The sequence below is a fragment of the Gopherus flavomarginatus genome, chromosome 4, assembly GCF_025201925.1.
Source record: "Gopherus flavomarginatus isolate rGopFla2 chromosome 4, rGopFla2.mat.asm, whole genome shotgun sequence".
NCBI lineage: Eukaryota > Metazoa > Chordata > Testudines > Testudinidae > Gopherus > Gopherus flavomarginatus.
Window position 1 is genome coordinate 149,530,962 of NC_066620.1, and position 21,696 is coordinate 149,552,657.

General features: G+C 39.6%; 1 protein-coding gene across 1 annotated transcript; it reads left to right on the forward strand.

Annotated features, from left to right (window-relative positions):
* Positions 1-1,160: 1,160 nt before the first annotated feature.
* AKIRIN2 (akirin 2) lies at positions 1,161-21,611 on the forward strand. The gene is made up of 5 exons (XM_050949342.1): positions 1,161-1,767; positions 15,833-15,976; positions 16,643-16,792; positions 20,507-20,578; positions 20,911-21,611. Exons 1-5 carry the CDS (start codon positions 1,563-1,565, stop codon positions 20,919-20,921), a joined length of 582 nt encoding a protein of 193 aa, XP_050805299.1. The 5' UTR covers positions 1,161-1,562; the 3' UTR covers positions 20,922-21,611.
* The last annotated feature ends 85 nt before the right edge of the window (positions 21,612-21,696 follow it).

Sequence of the window (21,696 nt, forward strand, 5' to 3'; positions counted from 1 at the left end):
AGGAAAAGTTACTTACTTATTCCCATAACACAAGAACTAGGGATCACCAAATGAAGTTAATAGGTAGCAGGTTTAAAACAAATAAAAGGAAGTTCTTCTTCACACAGTGCAAGGTCAACTTGTGGAACTCTTTACCTGAGGAGGTTGTGAAGGCTGGGACTATAACAATGTCTAAAAGGGAACTGGATAAATTTATGGTGGCTAAGTCCATAAATGGCTATTAGCCAGGAAGAGTAAAGAATGGTGTCCCTAGCCTCTGTTCATCAGAGGATGGAGATGGATGGCAGGAGAGAGATCACTTGATCATTGCCTGTTAGCTTCACTCCCTCAGGGGCACCTGGCGTTGGCCACTGTCGGTAGACAGATACTGGGCTAGATGAACCTTTGGTCTGACCCGGTACGGCCTTTCTTATGTTCATGTTCTCATATTTTTTTCTATTCACACACTATTGTACTTGTTAGTACAATTCTGACACTAAAAGCTTTTGAGACCACATATTTTACTTAAGAACATTTGTGTGGTATATTTTACTTGTTGTAAAGTACCATGTACACCTATGGTATTAAAAAGAAATAATAAGAGCTTGTGCAGCATTCCAAGAGGAGTGCACTTATGTATAAAATCACTATGATTGCTGAGAACAAGTAATGCTCATTTCCCCAATCACAAACCTAGATTGCCAGCCCCAACCACATTCAGAAGGCCTCTTCCCTTTTTATTTCTTATCTTCCTGATCTGCTTTGTGTTTCAGGAAATCTTGCCATATGAACTTTCCCCTCTCCCTAAGAGTTAGGCCCATTTTCCTGGGTGGAACTGTGTTTTATATTTCTCTCGGCGCTAAAGCTCGTATTCCCTGCGTGATTGTTATTTGCCTGCTTTCTGCACTAGAGACATATAAGGCTACCACTCTTAGTCACTTGTCCTTTAACCTGCATCCCACACAGCAGCCTTGGTGGGATTTAAATTCTACCCCGGAAGTTAGGCCTCCGGCACGCTGCATGGCGGGAAGTGTAGTTCCTCCCCACTCCGTTTGACCGCCTTCGCATAGTGCCGGGGAAGCCGGGGAAAAACTACAAGTCCCCTAATCCTTTGCGGCGGCCACCGCCCCTGCTACGCAGGCGCAATGAAGAGGGCTGGTTTTTGAATCAGCGGCGTTGTTATTGACGCCATATTGCTGGTGTGGGAGAGTCACAGAGGGAAGCGCCGCTGCCATCGCTCTTCATCGGCGGCCCCTAGCCGGCGAGCCGAGCCCAGCTCCGCACCTACCGTCCCAGCAACCGCCCCGGGAACGGCCGGGGGCGGAATTCGCGAGGGCGGGGCGGGTGGAGAGCGAATCCGTCGGCGAAGGAGCCGCCGGGGGGGCCGGAGCCGCTCCCTGGAGAGGGCGATAGGGAGGAGGCGGAGGCCCTGACGCAGCTCCCCCCCCGCCATCCGCCCCAGACGGTGGGAAAGGCGCCTCTGGGCTGGGCCGGGTGCTGCCGTCTCCCCCTGCCCTCGCACCGAGCCCCCGTACCCCGCTCTCCCCGGCTCTCCGCAGCCCCCGGCCCGCTCCCCCCCGGCCATGGCTTGCGGCGCCACATTGAAACGGACTCTGGATTTCGACCCTCTGCTGAGCCCGGCCTCCCCGAAGCGGAGGCGATGTGCGCCATTGTCAGCCCCGGCCTCCTCGGCCGCCGCCGTCTCCTCCTTCGCCGCCGCCTCGCCGCAGAAATACCTGCGCATGGAGCCCTCGCCCTTCGGGGAGGTGTCCTCCCGCCTCACCACAGGTGGGTGCCGGGGGGCTGAGTGTGAGGGGGCAGGGGCGCGGCTCCCGGCTGGGGGCTCTCGGTGCTGCTGGGGAGTGCGCGGCTGGGTGGGTGGGTCTCGAGTCTCCTCCAGCCATTTTCTCTCGGGCTGCGGGAATGGCAGCGGCCCAGACGGGGCGATTCCGTCTCTGCTTGGCATCGCCACGGAGACGACACAATAGAAATGGCCGTTGGCAGCGGAGGGGGAGGGGGAGGGGGAGGGGGAGGGGGTGGGCTGGGCCGATGCCGGCTGGGGAGGGGGAGGTGCAGACCGAGGCGACAGGTCGGGGCTGGACTGGCTGGGGGATGGGGAGAGACCCGATCCAGGCGGGGGGGTGGGCGTGGATCCTTTCCTCGGGCGGCTGGGGAGCTGCAGGGGCGAGTCAAATTGCGGAAATCCTGGGGGCGGAGGAGGGTGAGCATGTACCTAGGGGCGTGGGGGAGGCGCGATCACACCCGGAAAGGTGCCTGGCCTCGAGGCCCCCCTCTCTGGTCCCTCGATCGATTTGTTGCAGCTATTAGCGCCGGGAGCGAGTGGTGGTGCCTCAGTGAGGCGAGCGGCGGCACTTCCTCTCCTGCTGTTCAGATATTGGAAGGGGGGGGGGGGGCATGTCCTGTCATCAATCACCCACAAAACGCCACTTGAGCAAGGGCGAAGCGGATACAACAAAGGGAAAATGCCATTCCCAGTCGCCTAGGATGTGGCACGGACTGAAATGAGTCTGTGGTGTCTTTAAAGTTTCATGGAAAAATCAAGTGATGAAAATGATTGGCTTTAAATGCGTACGTTGCCTTCGGGGCAAATAAAACGTAATTAGCGAGTCTCTGTCATCACAAAGATGTTGGAGGAAAGAAACCCTTTTCATGTTCTCTTCAAGTAAGAGAAGATTCAACTGGTGGCCCTAAGACTTAGCTCTAGGCATGTTTGTGCAATTGTTTCAATTTAAAAAACAACTTGATCAATTTCGCGAACGAATCTTGGAGAAAATGAATTTTGGCTGGGTGTGCAGAGTCTGCTGGCTTCCCTGTGTCAGTTTGCCCTACAGCTTCCAGTAATGCACTTCACAACGTTTGTCATCCATGCATGCAGTCATGAGTTTTTTGTGGTGGTTCTGCTGAGATGTAAATCTGTCCTTTGTGTACAGAAAAGGCCTGTCCTAAATTGTCAGTAATTCAGTCCTTTGTTAAATTTTTTACCCCTTTTGATAAGAATTGCTGAATTCTTATGTTTCCGGTGCTAAACTGTAATGTTAAGTGTATATTTTAAGTTCTTTGTTACTAGGACAGTTCTGATCTTACTGTAGCTTGCTTAGCTTGATAGACAGCAGGCCCTGATTAAACACTTCTGGTTTTACAGGCTTTAGTCAAACAGTAAAAAAGATCAAGTTTAAGGAATCATGATGATATATGTATAAAATAGTAGTTTCTTAAATTTAGTGTCAATGACTTAATATTTGTTTTTTTTTTAAATAAAAATGTTTAGAAAGGTTTTTGAATGGATCACCAGGCAGCTTTGTAAAGGATGACACTGCAATAAGACATTTAAATGTCTGTACATATGTAATCTTTAAGAACAAGCTTAGTTTGCTTATCTTTTCAAAATATGAGTTACTGTTTAAATACTAAGATTTCAGTTGGATAATTTCTTAGGGAAATGGGAGGATCCATGCTATGAATAATTAATGTAAATGTGGTTTTAAAAAAGCTGGTCAGGCCACTGCACTGTACTAGTAATGCATTTTGCTCAAGGGGGAAAGAGTATTGATACAATTTCAAGGCATGGGTGGTAGTTAAAATCATTTCCTATCTTATTGCTAAATGGTCTTTTTATATAGGGCCTTTGAGACTAAGATTTATTATTGGTCGATAATGTTGAGCATATATAGTTGGTCTGTCTTGGGTGCGTATCTCATCTTTCCTTTGGGAAAAAACAAATTCCTAAAGAGAGGTTATTCTGTAATGGCAAGACTATGTATAATAATCCAGCAAATGGTATCTAAAATGAACAAATTAAATAAATTGTTAAAGTAGGAAGGATTATTATAATACACTATTTATTGGAGGGGAAATGCCAAAATCTTAAGTGATCAGATTCAACATCAGCTTTTATTTATGGATCTTTGTATCCATACACTAGTTTTTAAACTGCATCAAAATAAAACTTAAAAAGAGAAATTTGCTGTCAACAATTGTCAGTTTGGCAATGTCTGTACATGTCATACAACTCTCTGAATATTCATGTTAAAATCTTGACTAATCAAGTATTATAATACATCATAATTTTTACTTTCAGAGCAGAAATAAGTGTTATAAGTAGTCATTAAACTGTGGTTTCTACTATTAGGTTCTAAATTATTATTTTTGATATGGTGTAGTCAGTAATTATGGTGGCTTTGTGAATTATAATGTAGTGAAAGATAAGGCACAAATGATAAAAATGTTTCTCTGTGTTACTGAATGATCTTGAACAACCACCTTGCTCAATTTAATTGGGAGTTATGCATGCTCACACATGGGTGTGCTCTGACATAAGATTGCTGTAATAATGGGAGCTTTTGCATTGCCATGCCTCTTCAGTGTTTGCTGAGAATATTGAAGTTCTGCCTAATTTTATGCTTTTCACTAAACATAGTCATAAGTAACATTTCTAAGTGTATTATTACCCTAGTCTGTCTTGCTAATACATTTGAAAATGAGAGCCTTCCCTTTTAAAGGCACTCTGTAAAGAGCCATAGTGCCCGTAGGTATATAACACAGAATGTTAAAAAAAAAAAAAAAAAATTTTTTTTTCAAATTTAACCCAAACTTTAACTACTTGTTTAATTTTTGCACTTATGGACAGTGAAATTTACTCACAATAGGTAAAGTTTAGTTAATTTCACTCACTGTTTCTCAAGTACAGTACCCTAGTGTATAGGTTTTCAATGCTTGCAGCCAGAATTTATTTTAAATTTTGTTTAATGAAAAGATTTCTAGTAATTTGAGACGTAAATTGAGTGTGTGGAAAAAAAACCAACTTGCTGCTGCTGTTTAAATCAAGATGGTACTTCAACAAATACATCGTTCTTTCTTTGACCTGTCAGTCCTGGTGCTCTTTAACTCCAGTGTATGGCTGTGCACCTCAGTATTTCAAACACTTGATTAATCTTATCAGAAACAAATGTTATCTGGAAACAAAATGCAGCTTGAATGGCAATAGTGTCTGCAGGAACACAAATTGTATGCTAGCCAGAGGAGACACCAGCTGTCTTAAGTATAAAATGCTCATAGGCAAATAAATGATACCTCTATTTGGGAGAGGGATGACTTTAGGATGAAATTTATATCTAACAGGAGTGTTTTAATCTTTTGTGGTTATTTGGACAGCTGTTAAGTTGCTTTTAGTTTCTCAGTGGATTTGGCAGCTGAATTGTGTTTTGTGGTTTCTCATCTATACCTCCTATAGATCTTGTATCTAGTACTGTTATGACTATTTTGAATCATTCTTCCATTCCATACCATGAAGTGTTCTGCATCTGTAAGGAATTATCCATCTTAAACTTTTAAATCAAGGTTAACTTATGTAGCATGCAGACATTGCTACTTACATACAACAATTCTGGTAGGGAAAGAGTGGCACTATCTTAATGTTAGTAAGACCCCCCATCCCCCTTTTTTTAAAGCACATTAGTCTTTGTACTCCTGCTTGCCTGAAATTGCTTTTACGTATGTTCTAGCTAAGATTTGATATAGGTAAGAATATTTTGTGTGTGTGTGTGTATATATATAGAGAGAGAGAGAGAGAGAGAGAGAGGAGAGGGTGGGACTGACTGACTAGGACAGAGAGCACTTTTTAATATAATTCATATTTGTTTGTTTGAAGGGCTAGGATTAAACAATCATCATCAGAGGTGCTTACTTTCTTGTATCTAGAGGATTTCCCCATGCAAGGTGGGTTAGAATACATGCTTTATTGTGGTACTTCAAAAACAGATTTGAGGGTGGCTTTTTTAACTACAGTGTTGTGAGTGATTTCAGTTATTCTGAAAATAAAGCATAAATGGTGGTGTCTTTTTTTTTTTTTTTTTTTTTAACAGAGTGAGGCCCAGGTTTCTCAAAGAGGCAGCCAATTGTGCCAAGGTTTTTTGGTGGTTTTGTATTTTGGGCACATAGGGACTAGAATGAGTACACCAAGTTCAAATTCATTTGTGACTTTGGCATGACTTAAACTTAGGTGTCATGTGGTAACTTGTTGTACCTCATAGCTTTCCCATGTGAAATCTTAAAGCTACTATGCTCTCTTTTTATCAAGCTGATAAATTTAGGTGGTGAAAACGGTGGGAGGAATGATGTATTTTTCCTCATTAAGATGTCAGGACAGGTTTATCTTCAGTTGCTTTTGCTGAGGAGTGGAACATATTCAGGGCAAAAACAGTAATATTTTACTAATTGATAATTCCAGCATTGTGCTTACAATTGAAAGGCAGATTATGCTGTACTGGCTACAGGGTCTTCTGAAACTGAGGCTTTTAAGTTGATTGAAAGTGAGTAGGGTGGGAAACAGTGTCCAAAGAAATAAAAATACAGTGCAGATCTCTTGTCATTAGCCGTTCTAAATCCCATTAACACTGATAGTAACTTCAGATGGCTTCTCTGTGTCTCTGCTCCAGATTGCATATTGTACCTTTAAACAAACTCATATTTCAGGTGTGCATCCATGAAAATGGCTTCCTCTCAAAGTTAAATAGCAGCTAATACCTTACAAAAATCATGAAAAATGTTGTATTTTGAATTAGCCTGAAAAATCTGTATTAAAAACACATGAGCAAGATCTTTAAATTTATCTATATTTACAGTTTATTTTCCATCTGAAGTAATAATTCTCATGAGCGTTTCCCCAGTAAGTAATTGATGTCACAAACCAAAGATTATAGAGAATGGATAGCTATTGGGAATACAAGGCCTTTCATTTCAAATGTCACTGGTTCAAATCCAGGCAGAGATTATTAGTGAATGAAACTAATTAAGCTAGTTCAACTTCCCAGATACCATCAGAAGTCTACTTTTTTACTGGGCACATATCCGCATCACAAACCCACTATCTTTAAGTGCCCTTTATTGCTAGCCTTGCCATAGACACCACTAATTGAACAGGTGTTAAAAAATGGATCATCTTCTCTAACTCTAGTTCAGGACTGAGGCACATTAGTTGATGAGTTTGAAGAATGTATAGCTTTTGACTGTGCTGTGTACCTGTTCTCATCCTTTGTGAGTACTAAATTATTCTAAAATGGGATTTAACCTTCTTTCTCCTCACCTGCCCTTTTAAATATATTGAAAAAGTGAAAAACAAGCAAGGACAGATAAATTCTTAAGAAATGCAGACTTGGTTTCATGTAAATATCCCTAGTAACTGTGGGCAAATATGGTAAAGGAAAATTGGCTGTAAATAGTCTTTCCCTTGAGGTATCATTGAATCTTGATTCATGAACAGAGGTTTGTTGAGGATTTTGCCATTCAATATGTTCTTTGATCTTTCACAAAAAAATCTAATATCTAAACCCAGTTATAATAAATCTTAAAATTATGCAAGAAAAAGAAATTGGCATAATTAGAGCAGAATAACTGTGTTTAATCTACCCTTGAGCTATCTTTCTCCTTGGATCTGTGAGTTACCTTCTCAGGAAACCTGCTTCCTCTGTCGGAAACCTAGCAAGCAGTGGCCAAGTACAAGTTTGAGAACCAAGACAAGCAAGTCTTGAAGGCCTTAAGAGGAGATCTACCATGTTATTACTAGCAGTAAACAGAATTTAAATACAAAAATAATCCTGTGCACACTCTCATTAGCGGGGCACTTTGTCTTTGTATTATCATGGCAACATGCCAGGGTTTTCAAAACACCCCAGTATCATAGGACTGTGTTCCCTGAATTAAAATATGCTGGCTGTATGTGAACTTGTTAAATCAGTTTACCCCATTTTGAGAGGTGATTAATAGGCTGATCTTCAAATGTTGCCTAAATGTTGAATTTATCCTGCATTTTTAGCTTCCAGTTTGACAATAAAATTATGGTGATTGTAGAAAAATACAAAAATGTCAGTTGTCTGGCATATTTCATACTGTCTGTTCTTTTATTTTTCATTCCTTAAGTCCCTGACCCAGGGCTCTGCATTTTCAGAAATGTCACATTATTGCAAAACACACTAATGCTAACGTGAATGCCAGACATGAAGCAGAAGGAGCAAACCTTCATTAATTTGTGGTCCTGGGTAATTGGATCTCATGAGGGTGCAGTTCTACACTACTGGGTCTCTTGAGAGGTTCTGCTGCTGGTCCTGTAAATGTAACCACTGGTTGTGAATGTCAAAAAATAAAATGCTGATCATGATGCCATCTATAAATCTTACACAGTAGCTAAGCTCTTTAAAACAAATATAATTTTCAGTGTCCGATATCTACTGCAAAAACCAACAGATCTTTTTTTGTTTGAGGGCAGAAGAATACATTGAAGAGACTGAGCATGACCAAAGCAAGAGAATGGTAAATGTCTGGATCTCTCTAAAATACATATCTTCATTAATTTTTTTTTCAAGATATCTTGGTTGGGTTGGCAGATTCTGGAATGGAGATCTGTTACTAAGTGAAGAGCAGTGGGGCCTCAGTTGATATCCCAGTGCTCTCCCAAGGCAGTTTCCTTGATTGGTGAAATGGGATAACAGCTCGTGGAAGAATACTTGGCTGGTGATCCCCGAATCAGAGGTGTGGTGGCACCAAATGAAAGGTGTATGAACAAGAGGGACAGGCCTCGGCTAGGGAAAAAGCTGTAAATAAGTGAGATCATAGTAAGTAGGAATTACTGAACTGTACGAAAGTTCATTTAAAAAGGAGCTGATTCCTTTCTTACTCCTTTATGATTATATATAGATGGCATCATGAAAGTTTTCTACTTGTCTCCTTCATGAAAATCTCAGGTTTGTTTAGATTCTGAATATGGTTGAGCATTTGGTGCAAAAATGGTTGGTTAAATAATGTCAAATTGTCAGATATTTTAAAGCACTAATTTATTAGAACCATAACAAAAGAGTAAGACTTTATGGTCTCCAAGAGGCGTTTTCAACAGCAACTCATGTCATCTTGCATATTTGAAGATCTTTGAGATATTTAATAGAAGGTGACCATCAAATAAGACAAGGATTACCCAGTGTGGATGAAAGTCAGCACTCTACTAAATTGCACTGAAAAATGGCTGCTGGTAATTCTGTTTTTGAAAAATTTGACAGGGCTTTTCATTTTTGACATAAGAAAGCTGTCAATCTTCAACGTGACAAATGAAAAATAGGATCAGAGGGCAGCACATCCATAATACAGAAGGTGGTTTGGATACTCATTTATCAACAAAGCCCCAGCAGCTTTCATATTTGTAAATTAAAAACTTCTTGATTAGTTCACTTCAGGTTTCAGTTAGTTCACTTTTCCCCAGCATGTGACATGAGCATGTAGTAAAGTGAGTCATCAAGGCATTTAAGTAGGCTTGCTAACAGGTGGCACCATGATGCAATCAAAAAAGTAGGCCATCGGCTACATTAGAGTATTCTTGCTGGGATATTTGACATTTGACTATGCTCAAATAATGGGTGGTCAGTTATATTATTTGACCAGCTTGCCAAGCCCTAATTCTGAAGGATTCTTTGGTTTGGTTCTAAAGAAATAAATTGGAAGGTGACATCACAAACTGAAACCTGAGTTTCAGATTCCATTTGAGGGCTGGGAAAGCTGCTACTTCGATTTCAACCTACTGAATCACCATCCTATTTATTCTGCCAAAGTGTCCTTCAGCTAAATGACGGAAGCCAGGAACCAAGATTTCTGAGGTTGCTAATATAAAAAGCAGGTCAAAGAAAAAAACAAACAAAAAAATCCAGCATAAGGGGAAACCTGACAGTAACTCTAGACTTCATAATGGGAATAGTGAAATGTTCTTTCCTCCCCAATTTTTTTTGCCTTTTTCCTTACAAGTGAACTGCAGTTGCAATTTTAAATGATTTATAGATAATTATTGGCAGGGGGGATGGGGTGATGAGTGACTGACGAACTCTAAATTAAAAAAAATCTTTTCACGACCCTTAATCATGCGTTAAGGAAATTATGAACTATCCAACACTGTTTGGAAATAGTTATTCAATCTCCATTAGCATGACAAGTTACATTGGCAGTAGCACTCCCCAAATCATCATTCATCCCAATTTGCAGCCTGATTTCCAAAATTGATTGGGGCCTGTAGTGCAGAAGCTTAACTGTTGCTGCCTGTGACATGCTTTTTCTTTGGGTACAAAAGATTCCCATTTGTAATTATTTTAATGTTGTGACCATCTATAAAGCAGTAAATTTACTTCAGAATGTTTGTGAACCTTGAATGTGTATCAGCACTTTGTTCAGTTCGTTATGTAAACCAAAGGTTCTCAAACTGTGGTCTGCAGAGCACTCGATGGTCCACAGAGCTGTGTGATCATATGACATTGCTTCTTCCAACTGCCAAATTGCATTGAAGGTAGTTAAAATACAAAATTACTTTGTGTGCAATTGCTGCTGTTTCTCTGGCCTTGTCTTCACCACCAAAAAAAGGTCAAGTTTCAATTGGGCGTAGCCAGCTTGTTGTATCTTCAGACTGTATAAATCTAAACACGACTTAAGTGTGAGTATTTTGTCTAGTCCTAGTTAAGACAAAGTATATCTGAGTAGATTAAAGACCGCGATTGATTTTTTTTTAAATAGATTTTAAAAATTTAAATCAGATTTTTAGTATAAACATTCTTCATTCCTCACTTTCTTCCCATTTCATAGACTTAAAGTAGCTTATTTGTACTGGTTTCTTTAGTTACCTAATTGTTAGAATTTCAGATTTTACATTCTCCTTTCTCTCCCTCCCCTCCGCCCCTTAGAAGTTTCACACTTAAAATGCTCTTCAGTGCTAGAAAGACAAGCCCATCGTCTCACTAAGGTCATTATTGTGAGACCAACAAATTCAACCACAGAATTGATAAAGCCAGTAGCCCTTGCTATATTTGCAACTAACACCGCCTTTCTATATATTGAACTTCGATAAATCAAGAAATCTGTCATGTTTTTGACCATGTTTGCTCTAATGCTCCTCCATCAGGGAATGCAGTTCGATGTCAGTTGGACTTATGCTCTAAAGTCATTTGGAATTTTCAAAAGCACCATCCAGAAATGCTTAAATATGTGTTTAGGAGCTGACTTTAGGCTCCGATTTTTGAAAATTTTGGCCTATGTATAAAAAGGTCACTAACTTTGACATATTGGAAGCTTAAATAACTTTTCACTGTTAACATCGGAGCAGTTTTGTTTTGAAGTGACAGAGATTCTGTGCGCTCAAGAAGTCTTTAATTAAAATCTATTTTAGATAGTCCTTGATGCTGCAAACACACAAACTCATGCTAAATTATAAGCACAAGGCTCATGATTCACATGATTTGAAGTCAATGGGGCTGTTCATGTTATGAACCTATTTACGTGTTTATGGGATCAGGGCTTTCATTTTCACTATTTTGTTTTTTGGCCTATAGAAGTTTAGTACAAGTAAAATAAGATACCATATGAGTTGTGGCTTAAATTTAAGCCCCCTACATTAGAGCTGTGCAAATAATCAATTTTACAGTTTGCTGGTTGAACCAAAACCTTTTTTAAAAAAAAGTCCTTTTCAGATAAGATTTTTGTTGTTGTTTTTCTTACCAAAACAAAAAAACCCTGAAATAAGTTTTGAACAAAGTGTTTTCTTTTGCTTTGGGCATTTTAAAGTGTTTTCATCTAAAGCAGAGGAACTATGAAAGCACCATTCACAAAACGAATGGAGGAGGAAGCGATGGTGCCCCCTTTATATCCTGTACCCCAGGGGATTGCTCTAACCATGGGGCTGTGGGAGACCAGGGTTCAGGTTCCCCCTTCCTGCGTGAGTTTCCTAATCACCAGACTATATAGAGTCATTTTCTCTCTCTCTAGCCCAGTGGTCCCCAACGCGGTGCCCACATCCTGGCCCCCAGAGAGTATCCGCCGAAATGCTGCCGAATTTCAGCGGCTTTTCGGTGAGGACGCCTCTCGATGACGACGCTTGTCACTGACAAGTGACATCATCGAGGGGTGTCGCGCCCGAATTTTGGCGGGGATGCCCCTCGATATCGCTTGTCAACGGCAAGTGGCGTCCTCGAGAGGCGTTGACGGCGGCATTTCGGTGGGTGCTCCACCGTCGCAGTGGTCCTTCAGCTGGTGCCTGCCAGCCAAAAAGGTTGAGGACCACTGCTCTAGCCCAACTAAGCCTCTGGAACAAGAGATGGTTTTGTGGTGCTGCTAAACCAGTTTTTAACAGAAATAGCCTCTTCTACAGGTGCATAGAGTATTTTCAGTTTATTCAACTGGTTTAGTTTATTAAAAATTGAGTTGAAAAAGCAGAAAAGCTGGTTTATTGTTCCAACCAGTTAATAAAAACTAGGTGTGAGGGAATGAAATCTACTGGTATTAATAGCTTGAAGGATGTGGTGACTAAAACCAGTGCGTTCAGTTCCCTAACTGCAGATACGTCCTTTGTTTAATAATTTAGTTCCAAGTGCATGCTTTGATACAATTTTTCCCTCATCTAGCATATTTAAGGTAGTTTTATTGAACTAATAAACAGCAATTTAAAATTGTTTTTATGAGGATTTTTAATTGAATTGAAATTTCCTTTTAAATAGGGCTTCATAAAATCACAAGTAAAAATCTAATAATAATGGAACATTCACCATTTTTTAACATAAATGTAAAAATTCAGAATTTGAATAAAATGTGAGTTAAGCTATATAAGTGCTTAAATATGTATAGATACAATACATCTGGTTAGCAACAAAGCAAGAAATTCAGTGCAAAGGCTATATTTAGTTGTAAGTCAACATATTTTAATAGTTACCAACCAATGAAAATCAACCTTTCTTTAGGAAAATAAAAAGCAGAGACATAAAACAAGACTCAAACCAGTGATTTACAGGGTTTCCTGCTTGCTGATTAAAATCAGTGATTTAAATTGCTTTGATTAAAATCAGTCCAACCTGCTATCTGCCCTCATTTTTCCTAGAGTTGTACATAACCATTCCATGACAAAAAGTAATTGAAATACTATCATTTCTGATAAGAGTAAGGATGTATCTTTCTTGAGTTCCTTGTGTCCTGGACAGTAGAGGAGAAAATGTGTTGGTTTTGATTTTTCATTCCATACATACATATTGCCTGTTTTGCTGTGTTTAGGGACCTGTCATAATCTAGCTTTTTTTTAAAATCCCAATTATTGTGTATCTGCTTTTTAGGTTTTTGTCTAATGTAGGGGCTTGTCTACATGAACATCTAGACTGTGGTAAGCTGGGGTGGGAATCTACCCTCCACCAGCCTGCTGTGGTCTAACTGTGCATATGGACTTTGTGGATGCATATTAATAGTTAATGTGCTTTGATCTAGTCCTCTTTGAAACGGGTCCACACGAACAGTTAGATTGTGGCAGGCTAGTGCAGGGTAGATTCACAGCCAGTGTGTCAATCTCTGTTCATGTAGACAAGCCCTAAGACAGTTGAGTACTACAATACGTATTTTTCATAGTGTGGAAAACACTTTAATACAGAACCAGTTGTCCTCCATTTCACAATTGCATAACATCTCTGCAGCTATGGCAGCACTTGTATAGAAAAGTAATATTGAGGAAAGTATTTAACGCTAAATGTAACTTAGCAGCTGGAAATGTGGCCTTGGCGCCATGAGGGCCAGCAAGTGTTTCCACAATTTGAGAGCCTGTGCTGTAAACTGTATATCATTGTAACGCATCGTACTTACATACACTTTTACAAATGGATTAGAAAGCCTAACTATATCCCTTGCTTCCATTATAGCTCCTTTCTTTCTGGCTTCACTCCAATTTTTTAATATTCTATGTAATGATAGACCATGGTGTACAATCCAAATGAGAAGCCCGCTTGCTGAAGGTGCAGGGATACCTAGGAGGGTTCTGACACTGCCTCTGCCCGAGGGATCTGTTTGTAATCTGTGGCTAGGAAGTATCTGATATTTGAAGCCTCCAAACTCCTGTGACTGCTGAAAGGGAGAGAGAGAAATATGAGAGGAAGAATGGTTCTGTGGTTAAACCTCAGGACAAGGAATCAGAAGATCTGTTTCCTGCTACTGGCTCTGCCACAGACTTATCTGAATTTGGACAAGTCACTTAAGCCTCTATGCCTCAGTTTACCTATTTGACAGTAGTGTTAATAAATTCATTATGAGATGCTTAGACACAGTATTGCCCACAGAATTCTGTATAGCAGAACCATGTTGCAGTTTTGCCAAACATAAAGGAGCAGCAGGGATGTACTGCTTAAAGTTGTCTGTAGAGTCATGGAGACAGCGTTCTATTACTTTTTGTTTAGTTGATATTTGGAAAGATATCTTTGCCCTAAGGACTAGCAACTTAATTTTGTAAAATGAAAGTCTAGAGTCTACAGAAGCTAATGATCGTCCTGGGATGTGTTGTTTTTGCTGTGAGCAGTAGATTTTTTCCAAGTCATGGTTGGACCTGCAGAAATCTGAAAAATGCCTGTGGGAGAGGGTGTCTGTAAGCATCTGGAGGCCTTTTTTAAAGAGCAGAAAGCCTGTTGAAATTTTTCTTTTAATTGTCTTTGAAGTTTTTTGATGTGTTTTGTGGTACTGGGGAGAGAGGGCCAGTGCAAGTAGTTCTCTGCATTATGTTGTCTAATTCAGGTGCTGATGCTCATGGGAGCAAAAGCTGTGACAGTTTCTAGAGGTAACTGTTTTAATTGTAGAGAAGGCAACATAGGAATGCCTTGGAGGAGGGGGTAAGGGAAGGGACGTCTAGATTACACTTTGAGCGTGTTTCTAGAAATTATTTGGTGCCAGATTTGAAATAAAACTTAAACTTGTGTAAAACATTTAAGAATTTCTATTGTATAGCAGTACCTTGGGCTAATGGGAATTATTAACAGTTAATGTTACTTTAAATTTTTTTTTAATACGTTGCCACTTAAAAATTCATTTGGTATAACTGTGACATTTCAGTATGTGTATCATTTTACATAGTCATTTCTTAAGTTTAGAAGAGCATATATACCAGTGGTTAACACGGGAATGATGATCATTTAGATGCTATATTTTAAATTATTGAGGCTAGATTATTCAAGTTACTTAAAAATTACCAAATTGTACAAATTTTGAACTCCATATTGTTGTTGTCCTTCAAAAGAGAGCAAAATTTGATCCATGAAATATTACTTGTCTGGACCATGGTTTAGAAAACTGCTGATCCTGAAAGTTTTTGTACTGGTTTGCCTAACAGTTTGTAGTCCTGGCAGGTGTCAGAATAATAATCCCACTATACAATCATATTATTCTGATTACTCTCTTGTTTTCTTCCCCCTTGAGTTGCAACGTGTTGTTAGCATCTCTGGAAAAAAATAGAAATCAATATTTCATACTATCTGGAAGCTTGGAGTATCTGCTTTTAAATGATTGGTTTTTAATTATGGAGGTGTGTAGATATCAGCCCTTAATTAAGATGAGATATAATGGTGGGGTCAAAGGGATGCAAGGTAGTAATCAGAAGAACTCCATTAAAATCAGATGTCAACAGAAGGTGACTAGTGCTATTAGAGCTGGAAGGTTGAAACTCCCAGGTTTCCAAAGGTGTCTGTCATTTACTTCTAACCATGATGGTTCGTGACCTTAAAACTGTCACTAATTATTCACCGTAGGAGGGCTTTTAAGGCTGGTCTTGTACCTCAGACCAGTGTAACTTGTCACTTGTATCTTCAGTCTTTTTAACATGAATATTATGGAGTGAACTTCTTTAAATGTCAGTCTTTATTTATATTTGCATTTCACACATGAATATAATTGATAAAATGACCCCTTTAATGGGTTGCAGACCTACACATCACTTCCGGATGCTTGATATCTGAAATGGAAGTAAAGTTGAAGAATAGTGTAAAGTATACTAGGCTAAATTTTGTTTTAACTTTTCTTTTAGAACAAATTCTGTACAACATAAAACAGGAGTACAAACGCATGCAGAAGAGGAGACATTTAGAAAATAGCTTCCAGCAGACAGATCCATGTTGTTCTACTGATGCACAGCCACATGCATTTCTCCTTACTGGACCAGCTTTGCCAGGTATCTAGCACAACTCTGTACAACTTTGATATATACTTTGACTCCATGTGGGTAAATAACTTTTCTCAAGTTCTCTGATTCCCTGTGAACCATCTCTTGCTTAAGTCAAATCCTTACTGTTTGTGGAGTTGCATTCATTGCAAGCATTATGTCTTTGCAAATTCCGGCTTTTGATTAAAAGAATTAAAATAGAGTACTCCTTGAAGCTTTTGTTAGCTCATTTCCAATAAATCGTCCTGCAAACAAACTTTTTCTAAACCACTGAGCAGCAGATGTCTTTACAGAAAAATCAACTCATACTTTAAAAACGCATGTAACTTTACTCACAGTGAATGCCTAGGATCCTTAATGAGGACATGTTTCTGTAGCAGTGTAACCTGTCTTGTCTTTGCTGTAATAGACACTTTTGTATGTAGTAAATGCTATTTAACATTTTTTGAGGCTTTCATTATCCCTATAACATGCTGAACTGAGCATAATTTTAGATTACTTCCTTTTTAAGAGATTGTGTAAAATATTTACAATATCAATAGAATCTGGAAGTATCCAAAAATTAAAGCAAGATTTTGCCAAATGTTTTGTTGAACACATTTAATGTAATGGAGTTGATGTAGAAAGCTGGAAGAGTTGACTGTAAGTAACTTATGTGTAAATATTTAATCATAGGTACTTCGTCTGCGGCATCATCACCATTGAAAAAAGAACAGCCCCTGTTTACTCTCAGACAAGTTGGAATGATCTGTGAACGTTTGCTGAAAGAACGTGAAGAGAAAATCCGTGAAGAGTATGAAGAAATTTTGACCACAAAACTTGCAGGTGTGTTTGAATTAAATGCAACTTGAAAAAAATGATTAATATATTGGTAACCGCAATTTCTGTAACTTTAATGTTATATCCAGTGTGTACCTGACCACCTATTGGCTAAGAAATGAGATGCTCAGGTTGAAAATCTAAGTTTCCATCTCTGGATATAGCAAAAGTGAGAACGTGTAGCGTCTATTGTAGACTTATCTGGCCCGTCTTCTGTGCTGCTGTGGACAGAAACTATAACTCCATGGGTATTTCTACACCATCAATTGGTGGAAGCAGAGTTTTTATTTCAAATAGAACTTTCTCTTGCTGGCATATTTGAGCTGACCATCTCCTCACCATTTTCTGTCTCCACAGAGAAAATGGCTTCTTATTCGGCTTTCCTAAGAGCCATTTGCAAGGTTTTTTCCCCCTTGGGGGAGGGGCTTTTCCCCTTCTGTTTTTAAAAAACACAAAAAAAACCAACAGTTTTTTGCATTTGATGTAGAGGGGACAGTACATGAGGCAGATACCTTCAGCACCAGAAGTGTCCCATATACCAACCCTGATTGATCCCGAACAACCAGCAGTGTTTGGTTACTACTTGTGCTTTTCTGACCAGTGGCATAGTTGCTTTCTTCTTTACTACACAGTGGATTGCCTGTTTCCTCTGTCCCTGAACCCCTCCTTATTGCGGGCAGTTGCATTCACTCCATGCTCTTCGTGCTGGATTGCTGGCTCACTGATGTAGTTCAGTTGGTGGAGGTGAGGAACTTGGGCTGTACTTGTGGCTGGACATCCCACAGGTCCGTCTTAGACCTGAATGTCTTTAGGCTTAAAGCAGTGTAAAAATACACATGTAAATAGTAATTTTTCTACCATATTCACTTTTAAGCAGCCTCAGTATTCCTAAATTCCTGTGTTAGGTAGATGGCTTCCCACTGCTGTAGTACCTATTGTATAATTTTAGAGTCTTTCCCTTGAGATCATCAGGTGCATTCCTTCTTAAGTGTTCTCTACTATGGCAGGATAAGAAAAGCTCAGTTGAAGACCAAGAATGTTTACACATTCATGTTCTGGATAACTACAGGTTTCCAACCTAGAGAGGTTGTCTGCATGACAGGTACTTCCTAAAAAATCTCTAGTTAGACACTCCCTCAGTCAGAGTTTCACTGGAGACTGATCTCTTGGGGAGAGGAGACTATATGGTGATTAGTGTGCTCTTAAGGCAGAGGTTACCAAAAAGAGCTGTTAGAAATGCTATAGGGTCATATTACCTTTTTCATATATGGAACAATGACACATGTTCTGTAACATACGGGAACTTTTGAGGAGGGAGTGCCAAAGTAAAATCCAGAGCAAGTCCCTCAGAAATTCTCTAGCAGATCTTAACCAAATGGCTTTCTGCCCCTAAGCTGACTTGTTCACCACTTGGTACTTTTCAAAGTTCAGAGTCTCTTCTTGCTTCTGCAACTATTAGGGTTTCTTTATAGTTTACCGGCGAGCTCCTATTTCCCATCTTTCATTATGTATGGATGTCTGACAAACAATTGAATCTTCCAAATAGTCAGCCTGATTCAGTGGAGTTCCTTGGTTCTTCCTTATCTCCACTACCTGGAACCTTAATTAGCATTCACTTGGGCTTAGAATCATTAGAGATCGTAGCCTCAGTAGGGCTGTGGCTAAAACATTATTCCTCTTTTATTCCCCATGAAAGTTACTCTGGATTTCCCTATATAAAAGCTTTTGCAGGTCTGAGAAGGTTAGTTAGTTTCAGGTCACAGGGTACTGGCATATATTGATATCACCTGCTGTATTCTTACATAGCAGTCTGGTATTTCTCATTCCTTTGTAGTTGTGGTGATTACCTACTTTTAAGGCAATCTGGAAAAACCCAGAGTTCTAATGTGCTCCAAGCCCTCATTAAAACTGATTTCAAACAGCCAGCTGTGGATTTGTCCCTTTCCTGTGACATTCAGTTTGATGAGTAGGATAAGTGATCAGGGATTTCTATTTCATTTGTAGACCTGTACTTTGAGCATACTAGATAGTAGTATGCAAACCAATGCTAAACTGAGCCAGATTTAAATTCACAAGAGAACTTTTGAGGTGGCTATCTAGTTTTTAATATATTGTTCTTCTAAATATTCTAAAATTGAGTTGCTACTGTTCTTGGATACTGTTCTTCAATCTGCTCACATTGGGTATGTCTACACTGCAATTAAAAACCTGGGTTCCGATGAAAAGGCTGTTTAATTACGGTGTAGATGCTCAGGCTGGAGCATGGAACCTGGAAGGTGGGAGGGTCCTAGAGTGCCCAAATGTCTATGCTGCAGTTAAACAGTCCCTTAGCCCGAGTCGTGTGAACCTGAGTCAGTTTGCATGGGCCAGCCACAGGTGTCTAATTGCAGTGTAGATGTACCTATTGTGTTATCCCAGTATTTTGGCTAACATCCTTGTGCAGCTGAGGAAGAATTGGCTGAATCTGAATTCCAGTAAATCAGAGATTATGCTTGAAGGGAGAGGGAACCACCTTTACAAAAACTGGCTGCTATGCTGGCCAGTTCCGGTTGAAGGCCCACAGATCATCAAGACAGTCCACACTTAGGAGTTCTTTTCCACTGCTTGCTGATTACTGATTCACTGTTTACTTTGCTCATCCCTGCAGGAGGATGGGACTTTCTTGGGGGGGACCTTCAGACTGGGACTCTTCTGTGGAAACCAAGAACTACTACTACATTTTTGGTTGAAGATTGCTTTCTTTAACCTTGCCTCTTCTAAGAACAGTGCAGAGCACTTAAAAGTAATAACCCAACACACCTCACATGCGGTTTTCCACAAGAGAGAGAGGGGAATGGAGAGGAGCTGCATCTGATAGATCTTCTTCTTTAATTTCCTAATTCTGAAAGTTAATACAGTGTTGATGGATGCAATATTAGAAACTGAAGAGAATATGGAAAAATGTGTTCTTATGTATGGGATGTATAAAAATTCCTTCCGGAAAGGACTAATTTTGAGTTCAGAATGAACTGAATATTCTTTACAGTATCATCTTAATCTTAGTATTTAGTTTGAGGAGATTACTCAATAGCTGATTTTACTAAACCCCCAGTCACCTGTTCCCTATTGTGACTGTTTTGCTGTTGAAATAAAGCAAATATTTTTCACTTAGGTTTTTATCCCGTAGTTAGCGGTTTCTTGCTTGTTCAACATTTTGGCAATCAGTGACATAATTGATTGTAATAAATCTCTCTTCTATATTTCTGTGCTGTCATTTCCCAGACCTTTAAATTCTGCCTTTTTGTAACCATGTTCAGTGGTTAGAGGGTGGGAGTTAGGTTCTACTTCCAGCCCTGCCACTCACTGACTTTCCTCAGTTAACCACTCTGGACCTTCATTATGCATCTGTGAAATTGGCATAATGTGACCTTTAGGGATAATGTGAGAATTCAAGTGCGTTTAAAGTGCTTTGAGATCCTCTAGGTGCAGAATATTCCTTTGCCAATTTCCTGTCTTATTTTGTCAAGGGAAATCGAATTGATTGTTAACATGGTTTAATGGGGTGGATTTTTTTAGGGAGCAGAGATGAGATGGCTGTGTTGAATAATCCATACTTGCCCCTTACAGACTGTCACCATTTGTTTAATTGATATAGCTTGCATGGCATAAGAAATAAGCCTTGACCTTTTTTTCATGCTAAGTTAAACTTGGTACACTCACTTCTAATGTTAATGTTTGCAGAACAATACGACGCATTTGTGAAGTTCACGCATGATCAGATCATGCGACGATATGGAGAACAGCCTGCTAGTTGTGAGTATCTTGCTTCTTTAACATCCAGCAGGAACACTACATCTCTTAATTGTTCAATAATTAAAATGGCCAGTAGTACCAGTGTGTTTTGTCTATATTTTAACTGAAAAACACTGAGTTAAAAGCTTGAATTCATGATACTGTGGAGAATTTAGGGTGAAATGAGAATGTGCTGAATAATATGCCATATATGTGCATCAAATAGCTTTGCCTCCTGTAAACCATTGGGGATTTGCATTTTACGTTGATTTTTGCTGTTGTCTTAACTGATTTCTATTAGATTTGGATTCAGTTATCTTGTCACTAACCTTTTCTTTTTTTCCTCTTTTCAGATGTTTCATGAATCATGTTTTCTGCATATGTGGGCTGCCCTATACACCCTAATTGTTGCAAGCTGTCCCAGTAAAAGACTTGCAGCAATGCCATAATTCCCCCCTTCCCCCACCACCCCATACCCCCGTGAACACAGGTTATTTCAAGCTTTTGTCAGTGGCAACCACTCTTATGCAGCAACTGGTTTTGGAGTGCTCCCTGATGTCAGTACCACCTGGATGTGGACCTTTGCTACCTGTAATAATACCAGTGGCCTCATTTGCTGTATCATTACAATTTGGCTTCTTATGTTAATAAGTTTGAAAAAGTAAAGGATTAAAAGCTGGTGTTCTAGAACTTGCCCTTCACTGGTTGTGTAAATAAAAATGTAGAATGACACTTCTGACTGAAGTTAGTGTGGTTTTCATAACTGTGCACTACAACAAAACTGTAATCACAGTTAAATTAGAATGTAACCCCAGGACAATTTTAAGCAACTAGCCCACAGTACTGCCTGTGAAATAGTAAAGGAGGGCATTTCTGTATTCCAGGACTTTTTTGGGGGTTAAGAATGGGTTTATATGATTTCTCATTTTTGTAGTTTTTATTTATTCTATCAGTCTTTAACAAATGTTTATTGCTGCAATTTTTCAGTGTATCATTGTTTTACTGCCCTTGTAGTACTGGAATTTAGTTGGAAGAATAAAACATTTACTTCTAATCTGTTCGTTTTTAATATGCAGGTGGTGCTGCTGTGTGTGAATAAAATTTATCCATGTTTAAATGAAAACTTTATTTACTAGCAA

Bases quoted from the DNA above. Each gene is read 5' to 3' on its own strand.
- AKIRIN2 (XM_050949342.1), top strand. From the start codon at position 1,563: ATGGCTTGCGGCGCCACATTGAAACGGACTCTGGATTTCGACCCTCTG. The intron at 1,768-15,832 runs GTGGGTGCCGGG...CTTTTCTTTTAG, and splicing joins GTCCTCCCGCCTCACCACAG to AACAAATTCTGTACAACATA. The intron at 16,793-20,506 runs GTGTGTTTGAAT...TAATGTTTGCAG, and splicing joins TTTGACCACAAAACTTGCAG to AACAATACGACGCATTTGTG.